A 13,009-nucleotide genomic window follows, 5' to 3' on the forward strand; every position below is an offset into this window, starting at 1 on the left:
AAAATTGTTTATTTTTGAGCTCAATAAAATATTAAAAACCTCTCTTAATCATATCAAAATTTAGATTTAAAAAATATATATATCTTCCCGAAAAAAATGTTTCGTAAAAACGTATATAAATTATATATATAATATATATGTCCATATATGTTTATATATTAGTTTCCTTTCTTTTGTAAAATTTCTGTTTGATATAAAAAAATAATAGTCATACTGAAAAGATAGAAACTAAATTTAAAAAATAATTTTCGCATTGCTTCTTTTAATTTAAAGCATTGCTATAGTATGAAAAATTGTCCATATCATATTCCAGAATATATATATATGTATATATGGACAATTTTTTATACTTAGCTTTTTTAAAAGAAGCAATGCAAAAATTATTTTTTTAGTTAGTTTTTATCTTTTTAGTATGACTATTATATTTTATATCAAACAGAAATTTAAAAGAAAGAAAATATGAACATATTTTATATATATATTTATATACGTTTTTATATGAAACATTTTTTCACGGGTTACTGGAGAAAAATTTTTCTCCTCTCTATTTATAAAGAAAAAAAAGTTGGTCAATACAAATGTACGTGAAATTCTATACAATTGAATTAGAATTTCGCTTTTTGCTTTGTTATTTTGCGCTATATAAATAAACTTCGTAATCAATTTAAAAAATTTCTTCTATAAACGAAAGACATAACAGATATAAAAATATATCTTAAAATATTGTATTCAAATAATACAGTATTAATCTATTTCATATTCAAGTTGCGTCTTATTAAATTTATTGCATAATCTTAACAATTAATTACAATTACGTAATAACATAAAATATTTCAAATAAACCAATAATTAAATATTTAAATTAAACATTGTGATCCATGTACCATTGTCCGATGTATATGCGATTGTTTTCTTTGTCTACCAGGATACCTTTGCCATGTCGAAGACCATGCACAAAATCGCCTTCATACCAACAATTATTGTTCCACTTCAGAAGACCTCGCCCTTGAATTTTATTCTGTTCAAATTGACCCTAAAAAATTTTTTTATAATTATTTATTTTAATTTAAATATAATATTTTAGAATAAAAAAATATCGATTTAATTTTAAAACTTGCATATTATATTTAAGAAAATAAAAATAAAAATTTATAAAACGTATAAATATTAGTACATTTTCTATTGTATTACATTTTTCTTATTTATATTATCTTTTATAATTATTATTGTGTGTGATTCACACATGTATGTCAATACCTTATATTGTACACCGTTATGCCATGTATATATTCCTTCTCCTTCCATCATTTTTCTGCTAATACGACCACAATAAGAATTATTGTTGTAAAATTTTATGTTGACAAATTCATCTGGCACTAAAAGCTTCCACCGTGGAATTTTCGATAGAACAGATATTATCTTATTTTTTCCTTTTTCTTCTTCTTTAATGAATAAATTATTATTTTCATTATAGTCATCTATTTTTTCATTTTTTTCTATCATTTCAACCTTATCTTGACTAAATTTTTTTGTGAACTGTTTCTTTCGTAAAAAATATCCATCCCACCTATACATATATCAACCATTAATAATAATAATAATAATAGTTTTAAAAACAATTACTAGTTTTTGTTTTGTGTCAAAATAATTACTCAGTTATAAAAGCTGGAAGTATGCTGTTGTACAACGAATAGATAAACTCTTCTTTAGCCGTATACTTGCGACGTTTTTCAGCCAATATATCCTCAAATGATAATTCTTCAATTACAGTTTTATTAGTTTCTATCGAGATTATATCTTCCTTACATAAGTCTTCTCTACATTCATTATTTTCCATTCTATCAAAAAAAGTTAAAGGCTCCGTTTTTTTATTATATTAAAGTAAAATTTTATCCTGCTGAGCTTTCATATTTATTTTTCAAAAATGTATATTTATTTAGCAATTGCATGAATTTGATTTTTTTGCTTTTTTTATAAAATCGTGACAAAATAAAAGAGAAATATATAAACAATATTTGAAATAAAATACTATATTCGTGTAGTAGTATAAAATGACATAATAGAAAATAGGTTGTTGAGTCATTATGTTATTTTTGTAAATATATTTAATAAGTACTAACTAATAAACTCTTTTTACATTTAATTCGCGGAGAAAAAATACACACACACATATATATACATATAAAAAATAAAATACTAAAAAAAGAAAAAATGAATGTAAGCTGTATACATTTATACACGCATATATTTTATACATTTCTAAATTATATTTGATCTTTAAAATGTTAACAAAATTAAAATGTTAGTTATTTTATATTTTTATTACGCTATTATTTTTAATAAATTCTAATTTGGAATAATTATTATAAAAGTTTAATGTGAAAGAATATAAAATAATAATTGCTTTTAATATATATGTATTATAAGTACACGTATACAGTACTCAACAATTTAATAATTCCTAATAATTTATTTTTGGCAATTTTGCTACAAATATTTCTTTTTATTAGTGTATCACATCTTATAATGATGAAGACGAAAATATTGGACCTATCGCGTTTCATGTTCCAGCAATATACAGCGATAAAGTCAAAATCCACGATTGGTTGGTATAATATATTTACGTTTATTAACTAAAATAAATAAAAAACAAGTATTTAATTATTAAAATATGTAATAATAATGCATGACAATATGACAAGTAGTTTGTATTTTATCACTTATTTAATTATATCTTAATTATTTAAAGTTTTATTTAAGATTTAATTATTACAAAATATTTAATCTTTATGATTAATCTTAAAACAATAAAAATGTTACTATAATTAGAAATATTATCTAATATTTATTATTAAAAAATTTGGATTTTTTAATACATTATATTATTACATATTGTTATACACATATTAATCTTTATATAAGTTATTTTAACTTTTTAATTTTTTTAAGGTTTAACTTTATTATGTAACAGAAAATAAGAATTTAATATTTTCTTATTTTCAAATCTTTTATTGTAACTTATTTTTAAAAGTAATAATATTTATTAAATGTTATTTTTGTGTGCATAGATAAACCGCACATACAAACTTGTGCGCGCGTATATGTGTATGTGTGCGCGCGCGTATGCAAGCACATACAAATTTACATAAGGAAATATGGGGAAGTTACCGCGGAGAAAACCACACTGTTGTTAATCGTAGCAACGGTGCTTTGTTTCACGCACTTTACAAAATATTCATATTTTTGTGTTCTTGTATATTATATTTGATATAAAGTGTGAGCAATCGCGTAATTAATTAGCGTAATGTTTACTATATAAAAAAATATGACTTTACATAGTGAAAAATCTTTATTGTCGGAAAAAATAAAAAAGTAAGTGTGTGTGTGTGTGTGTGTGTGTGTGTGTGTGTGTGTGTGTGTGTGTGTGTGTGTGTGTGTGTGTGTGTGTTTCCACTTCCATTAATTGTTCAAGAACAAAGTGATAAATGTTTCTTAGAATAAGATTAAGAAAAGATATAAATATTTCTAAATATAATAATTAGAGTCATAGTAAGAAATATTGATGTTACTTTAATAACTTATTTTAAACTATTTGTTTAAAAATATTATTAAAAAATATATATAAATATATTATTTATTTTATTATATTATTTAACTTTAGGTCTAAAAATATTGTAAAGAAATTCGGCAACGTTTTATTCTTTATTTATGCTGTCTAATAATCCTTCATATTACATAAATTTCTACATTTTTATTTCATTCCATCAATTCTCTTGACACTTGATTACCTATTTCTTTTCCTTTACATCACTCCATCAAATTCAGAGTCTTTTCTTACACTGTGATGAAGCATTTCAACATGTAAAAACGTGGCCTTTTTTCATTAAATCTTTCTCTTCTTTACCCTTTTTTTACACTGTCACAGCTGACTATATTATCTTCTACTGTGCTAAATGAGTGCTGAATTATTGATATTTAATTGCATTTATGTAATCAATTTACTTTTATATCTGCATTCTCCGATATTTTTGTACCATTTTATTTACTTTGTGACAGTAGCTTTGTTGCCTCATTATTTATGTATTTCGCATTTCGTGAGTATTATATATGTGAATGTAATAGATTAAAATTGAATTCTAGTAAAGCTATTGTATATTTATCAATGTTGTAATATCATTTACTAAATAGTCTAAATATTATTATTAAATTTAATTTGTTTCTATGCAACATAAAACTAATACATTTAAACAAAACTCATAGATTTGTTTCTTAGTGATATCTTAATAATATTTGAACAGGCAAATGAAAACCTTATCAGAGCCAAGAGACAATATAGACATATTTCCACCTAAAGGAAATCTTCACAAATCCTCATATCGAAGACTCGGTCCGGAGGACGAAGTCACTGCAATTTCGGAGACACATGCTATGTTGTCACAGATTGAACTAAAAGATGAGTATAAGCCGGTTGCTTATTCACGACGGAGTTTACTCACTATGCAATCACTTGCCTCGGCAGAGTATGTATCTCTTATGTTTGTATCTCAAAAATATTATAGGCAAACTGCAGATATATATATATTGTTCTCTAAAAATAAAATTTTTATTTTTAGAAACAAGAATAATCTAAATTTTTTCACTGCTGTTTTTTAATTTTCTTGACATAAAAAATAAGAGATTTAATTATTAATTAAATATTACTAATGTCATTCTTTCATTTAATATTTTTATTAATATTAACTCATTAATTATATTAAGTATTATAAGATTATTATTATATTATATTATATTATAAAAATTTATTAAAAATTTTCCATTTAATATATAAAACTTATATATTTTAAAAGATTATGAAAAATTATATTTTTAAATGATTAACAATAAGTTTCAAAATCAAATTTTATCCAAAGTGATAACATTTTCTTGACATTTTCTAGAAAGGATTACGAGGAGGAGGTCTTAAAATTGACGGACATTCTTCAGGATCCTATGACCATTTGTCAGATGAACTATCGTACCATTACGAGCAGCGATTATCGATTGCCTTATCCTCTGAAATCGAAACCACCACCATTACCACCACTACCAGAACCATGGTTATTAAATCGACGCACGATTGGTTACAATCTCCAAGCTTTGGAAAATCGTTGCGGATACCACACCTTTTTAGATGATAATATGGATCTTCATCAAAGAATAGCAGAATTAAAAATGCAAAGGGGAAAATTACATGAGGTTTTAGTAGATAATAAACATCAGCAAAATTCTATTCAAAATTGAAAATAATTTTTGCTTTATAAAAAAAATTATGTAACCAGTAAAAGGATGAATTATCAAAAAAATTGTCTGAAATGTTAAATAAATCTAAGCTAGAATATTTTCAGTAAATTTTCAATTAATAATATTAAGGTAAAAACAAGAATATGCAAAATAAACGCAATGATTTATTTAAAATAAAACAAAAATAAAAATAAGATGTAGAGAAACTAACAAAACATTTTTTTTTTGTGAGTAGGAGCTGATTTTATTTCTGCACTTCATTATGTTTTACTTTCAATATATTTTAACACATAAAAGAAATTGAATAATTTATATATAATTTGTCAGATCTTGTTATAATGTCGATTTAATTATTTTTAAGATTATTTATAAAGTTCTATCTTCACACTAAATAAAAGCGTCACTGTGTTGTAGTATCCTAAGGAAATATAGCGGCAATGTTACAAAAATAATTCGAGGTAATTAGATCGCTAGCGTTTTAGAGAGCGCGGATAAAATTGTAGCGTAAAAACGGAGATGAAGAAACTGGAGAAGAGGTAGAATGACGAGACACGAGATCGTAATTAGCTGGAATGTAAAATATATTCTATCTACATCTAGCACGAGTGTGAACGATTACGATCTACGATGTAGAGAAATCCGACGTAATGGCGTTCTATTTTTCGATATTTCTGCCGAATCGCGAATGCCCGTACTCTTCGTCGTCGCCGTTGGACCGCTTGCCGAATCTCATGTGTCCGTAATCGTCTAATTGCTGACGCTTGCTAAGTCGCAAATTATCTTCGTCTTCGCCGACGAGATCCTCCACGAGGTCCTTTACGAGGCCTTCCACGGCGTATCTACGACAAAGCACGCGAAATAGCCAGAATATCACTGCTAATTTTAAAATCCTTGACAGTGCCGAATTGGTTTTATTTTATTGTTCAGTTTGTCAGTTTTATTTGTGTGTGTGTGTACTCATTTATACGTATATAGTACAGTAATTACCCGCGGATATGTGGACGATTTCCTAAGTTGCGACGGATTCCAGTGAATCCAGGAGCTGCTCTACATCTTCCACAGAACAACCACATGACTGCCATCATGCAGGATAACGCAAAGGTCAGATTCATGTCTGTAATCAATTTTTTTTATTTTATCGCAAGTCTTTGTTAAATATAGATACACAGATCATCAACCACTAAACATTTTTTGTTGTATATTGTCAATAATGATAGTTAATAATAATAGATGCATAATGTTCTTCATTTCTAATAAAATTCAATTAAATTATGGAACTAATATTTTTAACAAATGTTTACAAATTATAGTATTATATCTATTTCCTACAATCAGTTTTAATTAGTTTTAATTATTTGATTATAATTGTACACTTCAAGAATATTACTAATGCACAACAGAATTTTAGAAATATATAAATACATTTTATCTTCATTAAAATGCACATATTTAATAATATTTATTGCGATATAATTTATATTACAGTGTTAATTCGAGACAAATAACACGAAAATTCTGTTAAAGATAATTAAAATATAGATGCAGATAAACATTAGTTACTTGTGACACGTTGTGTACAAATACTACAATATAAATGGATTACAGATAATAAATAAAATTGATGTTCTTCTTTGATATGAAAAAACATTTTGACTAAAGTTTTTCTTGTCTTTCAAAAAGTATTCAAAAAATTATTTAAGTCTTCTATATTTATGCATTTAAAAGGAATATTTAATTAAAAAATGTAAATATTAAAAAAAAATCAACATTAATAAAAAAATGTTATTTATACATGCTAGTTATTTATATTCTAGTATGTTACACACAAAAATTTTATCTTATTCCTTTATTATGTGTAGACAATCTACTTTGCTATTTGACATGACCGTATATTTTGATAACAGAAAATAAATAACAAGCAAAAGCAAAGATAATTTAAAAATGATGTTTGTTTTTTTAAATGTAAGTAATACATAATAATAATTAAACAATTATAATAAATAGAAAGAGAGATATAATGAAAACCACTTTGTACTTATGTGTGAATATAAAGTACAAAAAGTTTAATGCCCGTATTCATAATCAAGTTTTACGTTTGAGGCCTTCTTAAATTTATCTTTAAATGCTTTGTAGCAAATAGAATAAATACCATAAGGTATCTGAAGATAAACTTAAGGAAGCCTTAAATATAAAGTCTGAATGCGAGCATAAATTGCAGATAAAGATAGATATTTAGTACTTTGGGAACGTCTTATATCCGCTTACCTGCGTGTACCGGATGTCGAGGAAATCGACGATGGAGTGTGCGATAAGCGTAAAGAAGCGGTGGCTTTTTATACATCATCTATCCTTCCCCCTTCTGAAGCTGAAAAAATTGCGCGGGGGTGAAAACACGCGCGGGATGGCGTTGAATTTTAATTCACGTACCATCGCGAATACTGATAAACAATTTTCTTCCGTCTTTCCGCAAACCGCTTCCGCCGTCCAACCGCTCAATATTCCGCGATGTTACGCGTCGATGATTGGCAGAGCGCTGGTTAAACGCATTACCGATGTCACGTCCTGACTTTTCTATTTTCCTACTGTGAAAAGCTTGCAAGAAAAATCAGCCGCTAAAATCCTCTTCAGAAAGACAGAGAACGTGGGCAGCGCTCGTTGATAAATAAACGCGCGAATACAAGCATATTCACCTGTCGACTGCGGGTTATTTTTACGTAGCTGCTTTTCTCGATTGTCTGATCAAAAAGTAAAAAGTAACTATGCTAACGAGATGAATGAGCAGTGACGAGGAGAATAAATACAATTGATTAGAATATTACGAAAGATAAAACATTTTTATAATCAAGAATTTTAACTATTATTTTAATAAACAATTCTAAACTTAATTCTAATTTACTTAAAAAAGATTAAATTTAAAATTGTTTAATTGTTTTGCTTCCAGCGTAGTTTTTTTTTAATTATAAATTTACTAATATATTTTCCTAAAAATATATTAAATGTACCTAAACTTAAAATTAAAATTCTACAAAAGTTTTTTGAATATATATGTTCAAAAAACGTTTGTAGAATTTTACTTATAAATAAGTAAATTAAAGAATATGTGTCTTTACTATCTCATTATTATTAGTTTCTCTGAAGCTTTATTTACAAAACCGTTTTTTAAAATAACATTTATTATTAATCGTCTAGAGTCTAGAATAAGTAAATAAATGTAAAAAGTTTTTAATAAAATATTTTTTTAAATAAATGATAAAACACGCTTTTCTATTCTTTAATTTCTAACTGACTTTGATTGTATTGTTTTTCGCATTTTTAATTGTGATATATTAATTTTATTTATATTCTAATATAAATTAAAATATTACTATTATTGAAACTCTCAACATTGCAAGGAACGTTATTATAAAAGTAACTCATTACCGCTATTTATTGATAATTTTTAAAAGTATGTAACGTGTTATTATGGCTGTGTTACAATATTACTGCCAATATTGAAAATCTATAGTATACATACATAAAGAAAACTGTAGATTTTTAGTACCAGCAATAATATTAGAACGCAGCTCATTACTTTACTTATAAAGTAATAATTACTTTTTTAAATTACCTTTTCATGAAATTTTAATAATTTTATTTTTAAAGCATCCGACTGTTATTTATGTCACTGTATCAAAATATTAAAAAATATAGTCAAATTAACAACTTTTTTCTCGGTGTATTATACATTTACAAAATAACAAAAAAGTAAAATTTATTATTGTTATTGTAAAATTGTAACGACGTTACCGTTACATACAAAAAAAAAATTATTACCAAAAAATAACAATAATGAAAACGCGTTGCTTTCCAACACTGCTAAAACTGTAATAGAGCATTAATAATATTTAGCCTATTTTGTCAAATATTTTGTATTTAACAAGATTGCACACTTTAACATAATTTTTTACGATATATGTATTTCTAAACGACAAAAAAACGTAATAAAAATCTCATGAGAGGTCATGGCCACAACTATCAATGGCTTCCGCGTTTGAGGTGCTTCCTATGAATCTTATAAATCAACCCCGGTTTATCCATCGGGCAAAATCACTTTTACAATTGAAGAACTACTGACTGGTTTGTTCAAGTATCAATTAGCAATTCCACGAATAATTGTGTAACTTTTCCAGTTTTCGTCCTCGTTTACATCAGGATGATTACTATGGCGGAGAATAGGGAGACAGTGGTCCAAAAAAATCTGTTGGAGTGGTGGAGTGAGGAAACCGAGTACGTTTTTCAGAAAATCGAGAGATGGGCGAGCTTTGCGCGTGGTTACAATCGTCTTCGATCACAAAGGTGAGAGAGAAAGAGAAAAAGAGAGAGAGAGAGAGAGAGAGAGAGAGAGAGAGAGAGAGATGTTTATTACTAAATAAATTTTCTATATAAGAATTGAGAGGAGTATGCATAATAAAACGTGAATAACTATGTATATAAGTAAAATATAATATAAAAAAGAGATTTTTAATATAAACAAAAATTAATCAGGTGGTTCAAGAATCAGCAGATGATGCAAGAGTCCTGGAACACGTCTTCAGGTGAAACTCTGCCGCGATCTCATAATTTTAAACGATCCAGATGGAAATCAAGTCCGGAGAAGATCAAGATTAACTGTTGCGGCAACTTCAATTATCAATCAAACAGTAAACTGGACAGCAATTGTCTAGAAATGTACCGGTATGACCATAGCATCTACTTTAAAACTATCGGTGATATTAGAAGTGACAAGAGAGACCAAAATCAAAATCAGGATAGTGTGTCCATTAGCAGCGAGGAGCAGGTTGAGTGGGATGCCAATTTGTTCATCGATCCGATTTCTGATAAATTGTCCTTCGAAGAAACTAACAATATTTCAGGGACTGCTGCTGAATCAAAAAAGGATAGAGTGACGCAGAACACTTGGCCAATCATGGATTTATCCAAACTTGATTTAAAAATAGATAACCGAAGAGACGAATGGTTCTCTCGTCCGTATAATAACAACAACTGTGGAAAAGATAGGAGACAATCAGAGAACAATAATATAATATTTTTAAATAATTTGGAGAATAAGTAAATAAGGAGGATCAGGAGAAAACAAGCAGGTTTCACACGTTCCGAAAAACCAAACAATTGTCCAAAAGTCTACGGAGAATGTCATTCATCAGCGAAGATAATGGCGTTTGGTCGGGAGTTCTTTTAATCCTTTCAGGAGCACACTTAGACAGCTCAGTGGATTTTTATAAAAACATGTATTTCTATATATTTTCTGATTGCTTTTCTGATTACGAATCTTAAGTCAGATTTGAAAAATTTAATATAACGAATTCAGGATAGCTGCCTTCAATAAAAAATTGGGAAAAATAATTAGTTATTATTAAAAAAATGTTTTTTTTCCAACAATCTTATTATTTATAAATTTTTAGGGTCACTAATTACAAATTTGATTTTTTTTCACAAAAATATACAATTGTTTATTTATTTATAAAAAATTGGATCTGCGAAAACATTTGCAAAAATTATATACGATAATAGAAGATATCAAAAATATTCAGTAACTTTTTTAGTTTCCTATTTTCATTTATGTCGTCAGAGACAAATTAAAATTTTAAAAAACGCTATTTTTTAACTTTATTTCTTCTATTATAACAATTGTTAATAAATAAAAATATTAATAATAAAAAATAAAACTTAAAGGACAAGTATTTAGAAAAATAAAAAGGTACAATTATTAGAGGTAAATTGTAAAAAACAACAATAATAAAACTGCGGCAATGTAAGTGGCTAATGTCTCTGTAAAAGGGTTAAATTACACGAACGTTGCTAGTGACTCTCCGAAGGATCAATAAAGAGCAAAATCATTGAGCGGAAAAATTTGCGTATAAACGCGTAAGCATTTTCAATCGCTCAATTTTATAAAATATAATGGTTATTTATATTAATGTGCTTTATTGATAAAAATATATATGTACATACATGTATTATGTACATATATTTAAATTTATTTCTTATGTTGTTTCTATTAATTTTATCCGCGTTTTTTCGAAAATGCTTACTACTCTTCTACATCCAATATTTTTTAAAAGAAGAAATATAATTATCTTTATATCAAGTATAATTATTTTTACACACACACACACACACACACACACACACACACACACACACACACACACATACACATATATACATATATTTTCAAATATTTTTGAATTAGTTAGACACGATTAGCAGATTAATACTTCACAACTCAAAATAGCAAATGCAAAAAATATTTTCAAATTCTATTATCATACAAAAAAGACTAAGGTTCACTATACACCTCTAGTCTCACTATACTTATAATATTGAAATAGATAAAGCTGGAGAATTTATGTCTATCTTTCTATACAATAAATATCATCAGACATTTATATTGTCCAAATTTTTTAGTAACTGTTATATGCAAAAGTAACTATGCGTATATTATTTTATATTTTTTATTTAAAAAATTATGGTCTTATTGCAAATATTTTATAATTATTATATATATTATAATTATCAGAAATATTTTTAATATATTAAAGTTTAAACAATCTTATTTTACACGAGAGAAAACGAGAAAGTATTTATCTTATTTGCTCTTAATTTTATTTAACATTTATCAGAGAGAAAAGAGAAAAGGATACAAGATACATTATCATTGAATTACTATCATTTGTGTTACTATCACTTGATGTTTATTTTGTGTCGCATCATTTCAAATAGTAGATACCAAATTTATCAAGCATAAGTTAAAAGATAAACTAATACAAAAAATTGTCGACGCAATTACAATTTTATATATTTGCTATAACATTTTAATAAAGTATTTTTAGCACCTTTATTTATGTAATATCTTTTTTATTTTATCTCATAAAACATACTGTTAAAATTTGTATAAAAAATTCGAAATATATGTAAATGAGTTAAATAAAGAATTATAAAAGAGTTAAATAAAGAATGCATGTTACCAATTGTCGATGAAGAAACTTCAAATTTGTAAAACACAACTGGTAGGTGATTTCTAATTCTATAAAAGCTTTTATAAAACAAATTTTCATAACCTTGCTTTAATATTTTTAAAGAACAATAAAGAAGTTTTTATCTTGTAAGAAATGTTTTATTTAATAAAAAATATTTAATTTTATTTAAAAGGAAGTTAATGCAACTATAATTGAAAAAAATGTTATAAAACTTTTTATTATTACTTCATTATTATAGTTAAAAAATAATTAATTTTATCTTTTTTTGTTAAATTATTGTAAATTATTAAAATGCGCACTGTTAGCTTTATATATTTAATAATATAATACCTTTTTGCTTATATTTGTATTTAATAAATTAATTATCTTTTAATCTTAAATGTAAAAAATATAAGAAATTGAAAGAAAGTGAGAGAAATTTCTATCATTAATTAAATAGAGAAAAGAAGAGAATGAAACGCTTTTTATAAAACATATACATATACACAAGGTTCGCCATCAAATCCGGTATATACATTATTTATATTATCTATTAGGTTTCAATTTATTACACATCAAAAGTTATTCGATAATGAAAATTTCACTATCATTATATTGTTTTAAATTTTTTAATATAAAACTCCAAACAACATCAACAGAAAATCGAAGAATCTTTAACAAAATCTTTCTAAATTCTTTTACAGTATTTATCGAATATTGTATGTCGTGAT

General features: G+C 25.9%; 2 protein-coding genes and 1 pseudogene across 2 annotated transcripts; 1 reads left to right on the forward strand and 2 right to left on the reverse strand.

The window, feature by feature from the left end:
* Nucleotides 1–542: 542 nt before the first annotated feature.
* On the reverse strand, nt 543–1,483 carry LOC118644340 (phosphatidylinositol 4-phosphate 5-kinase 8-like). Its single transcript, XM_036282687.1, has 2 exons — nt 1,258–1,483; nt 543–1,033 (listed from the first exon to the last, which is right to left on the reverse strand). Exons 1-2 carry the CDS (start codon nt 1,306–1,308, stop codon nt 863–865), a joined length of 222 nt encoding a protein of 73 aa, XP_036138580.1. The 5' UTR covers nt 1,309–1,483; the 3' UTR covers nt 543–862.
* Nucleotides 1,355–10,662, forward strand: LOC105839293 (annotated as a pseudogene).
* Nucleotides 5,498–7,664, reverse strand: LOC105839297. Its single transcript, XM_012685503.3, has 3 exons — nt 7,546–7,664; nt 6,268–6,394; nt 5,498–6,119 (listed from the first exon to the last, which is right to left on the reverse strand). The coding sequence occupies exons 1-3, from the start codon at nt 7,622–7,624 to the stop codon at nt 5,936–5,938; spliced, it is 390 nt and encodes a 129-aa protein (XP_012540957.2). The 5' UTR covers nt 7,625–7,664; the 3' UTR covers nt 5,498–5,935.
* Nucleotides 10,663–13,009: the final 2,347 nt, after the last annotated feature.

Source organism: Monomorium pharaonis, chromosome 2 (genome assembly GCF_013373865.1).
Source record: "Monomorium pharaonis isolate MP-MQ-018 chromosome 2, ASM1337386v2, whole genome shotgun sequence".
Lineage (NCBI taxonomy): Eukaryota > Metazoa > Arthropoda > Insecta > Hymenoptera > Formicidae > Monomorium > Monomorium pharaonis.

Bases quoted from the DNA above. Each gene is read 5' to 3' on its own strand.
- LOC118644340 (XM_036282687.1), bottom strand. From the start codon at position 1,308: ATGATGGAAGGAGAAGGAATATATACATGGCATAACGGTGTACAATAT. The intron at 1,034-1,257 runs GTATTGACATAC...AAAATTTTTTAG, and splicing joins ATAACGGTGTACAATATAAG to GGTCAATTTGAACAGAATAA.
- LOC105839297 (XM_012685503.3), bottom strand. From the start codon at position 7,624: ATGATGTATAAAAAGCCACCGCTTCTTTACGCTTATCGCACACTCCAT. The intron at 6,395-7,545 runs GTAAGCGGATAT...AATTGATTACAG, and splicing joins TCGACATCCGGTACACGCAG to ACATGAATCTGACCTTTGCG. The intron at 6,120-6,267 runs GTAATTACTGTA...GCTTTGTCGTAG, and splicing joins AATCGTCCACATATCCGCGG to ATACGCCGTGGAAGGCCTCG.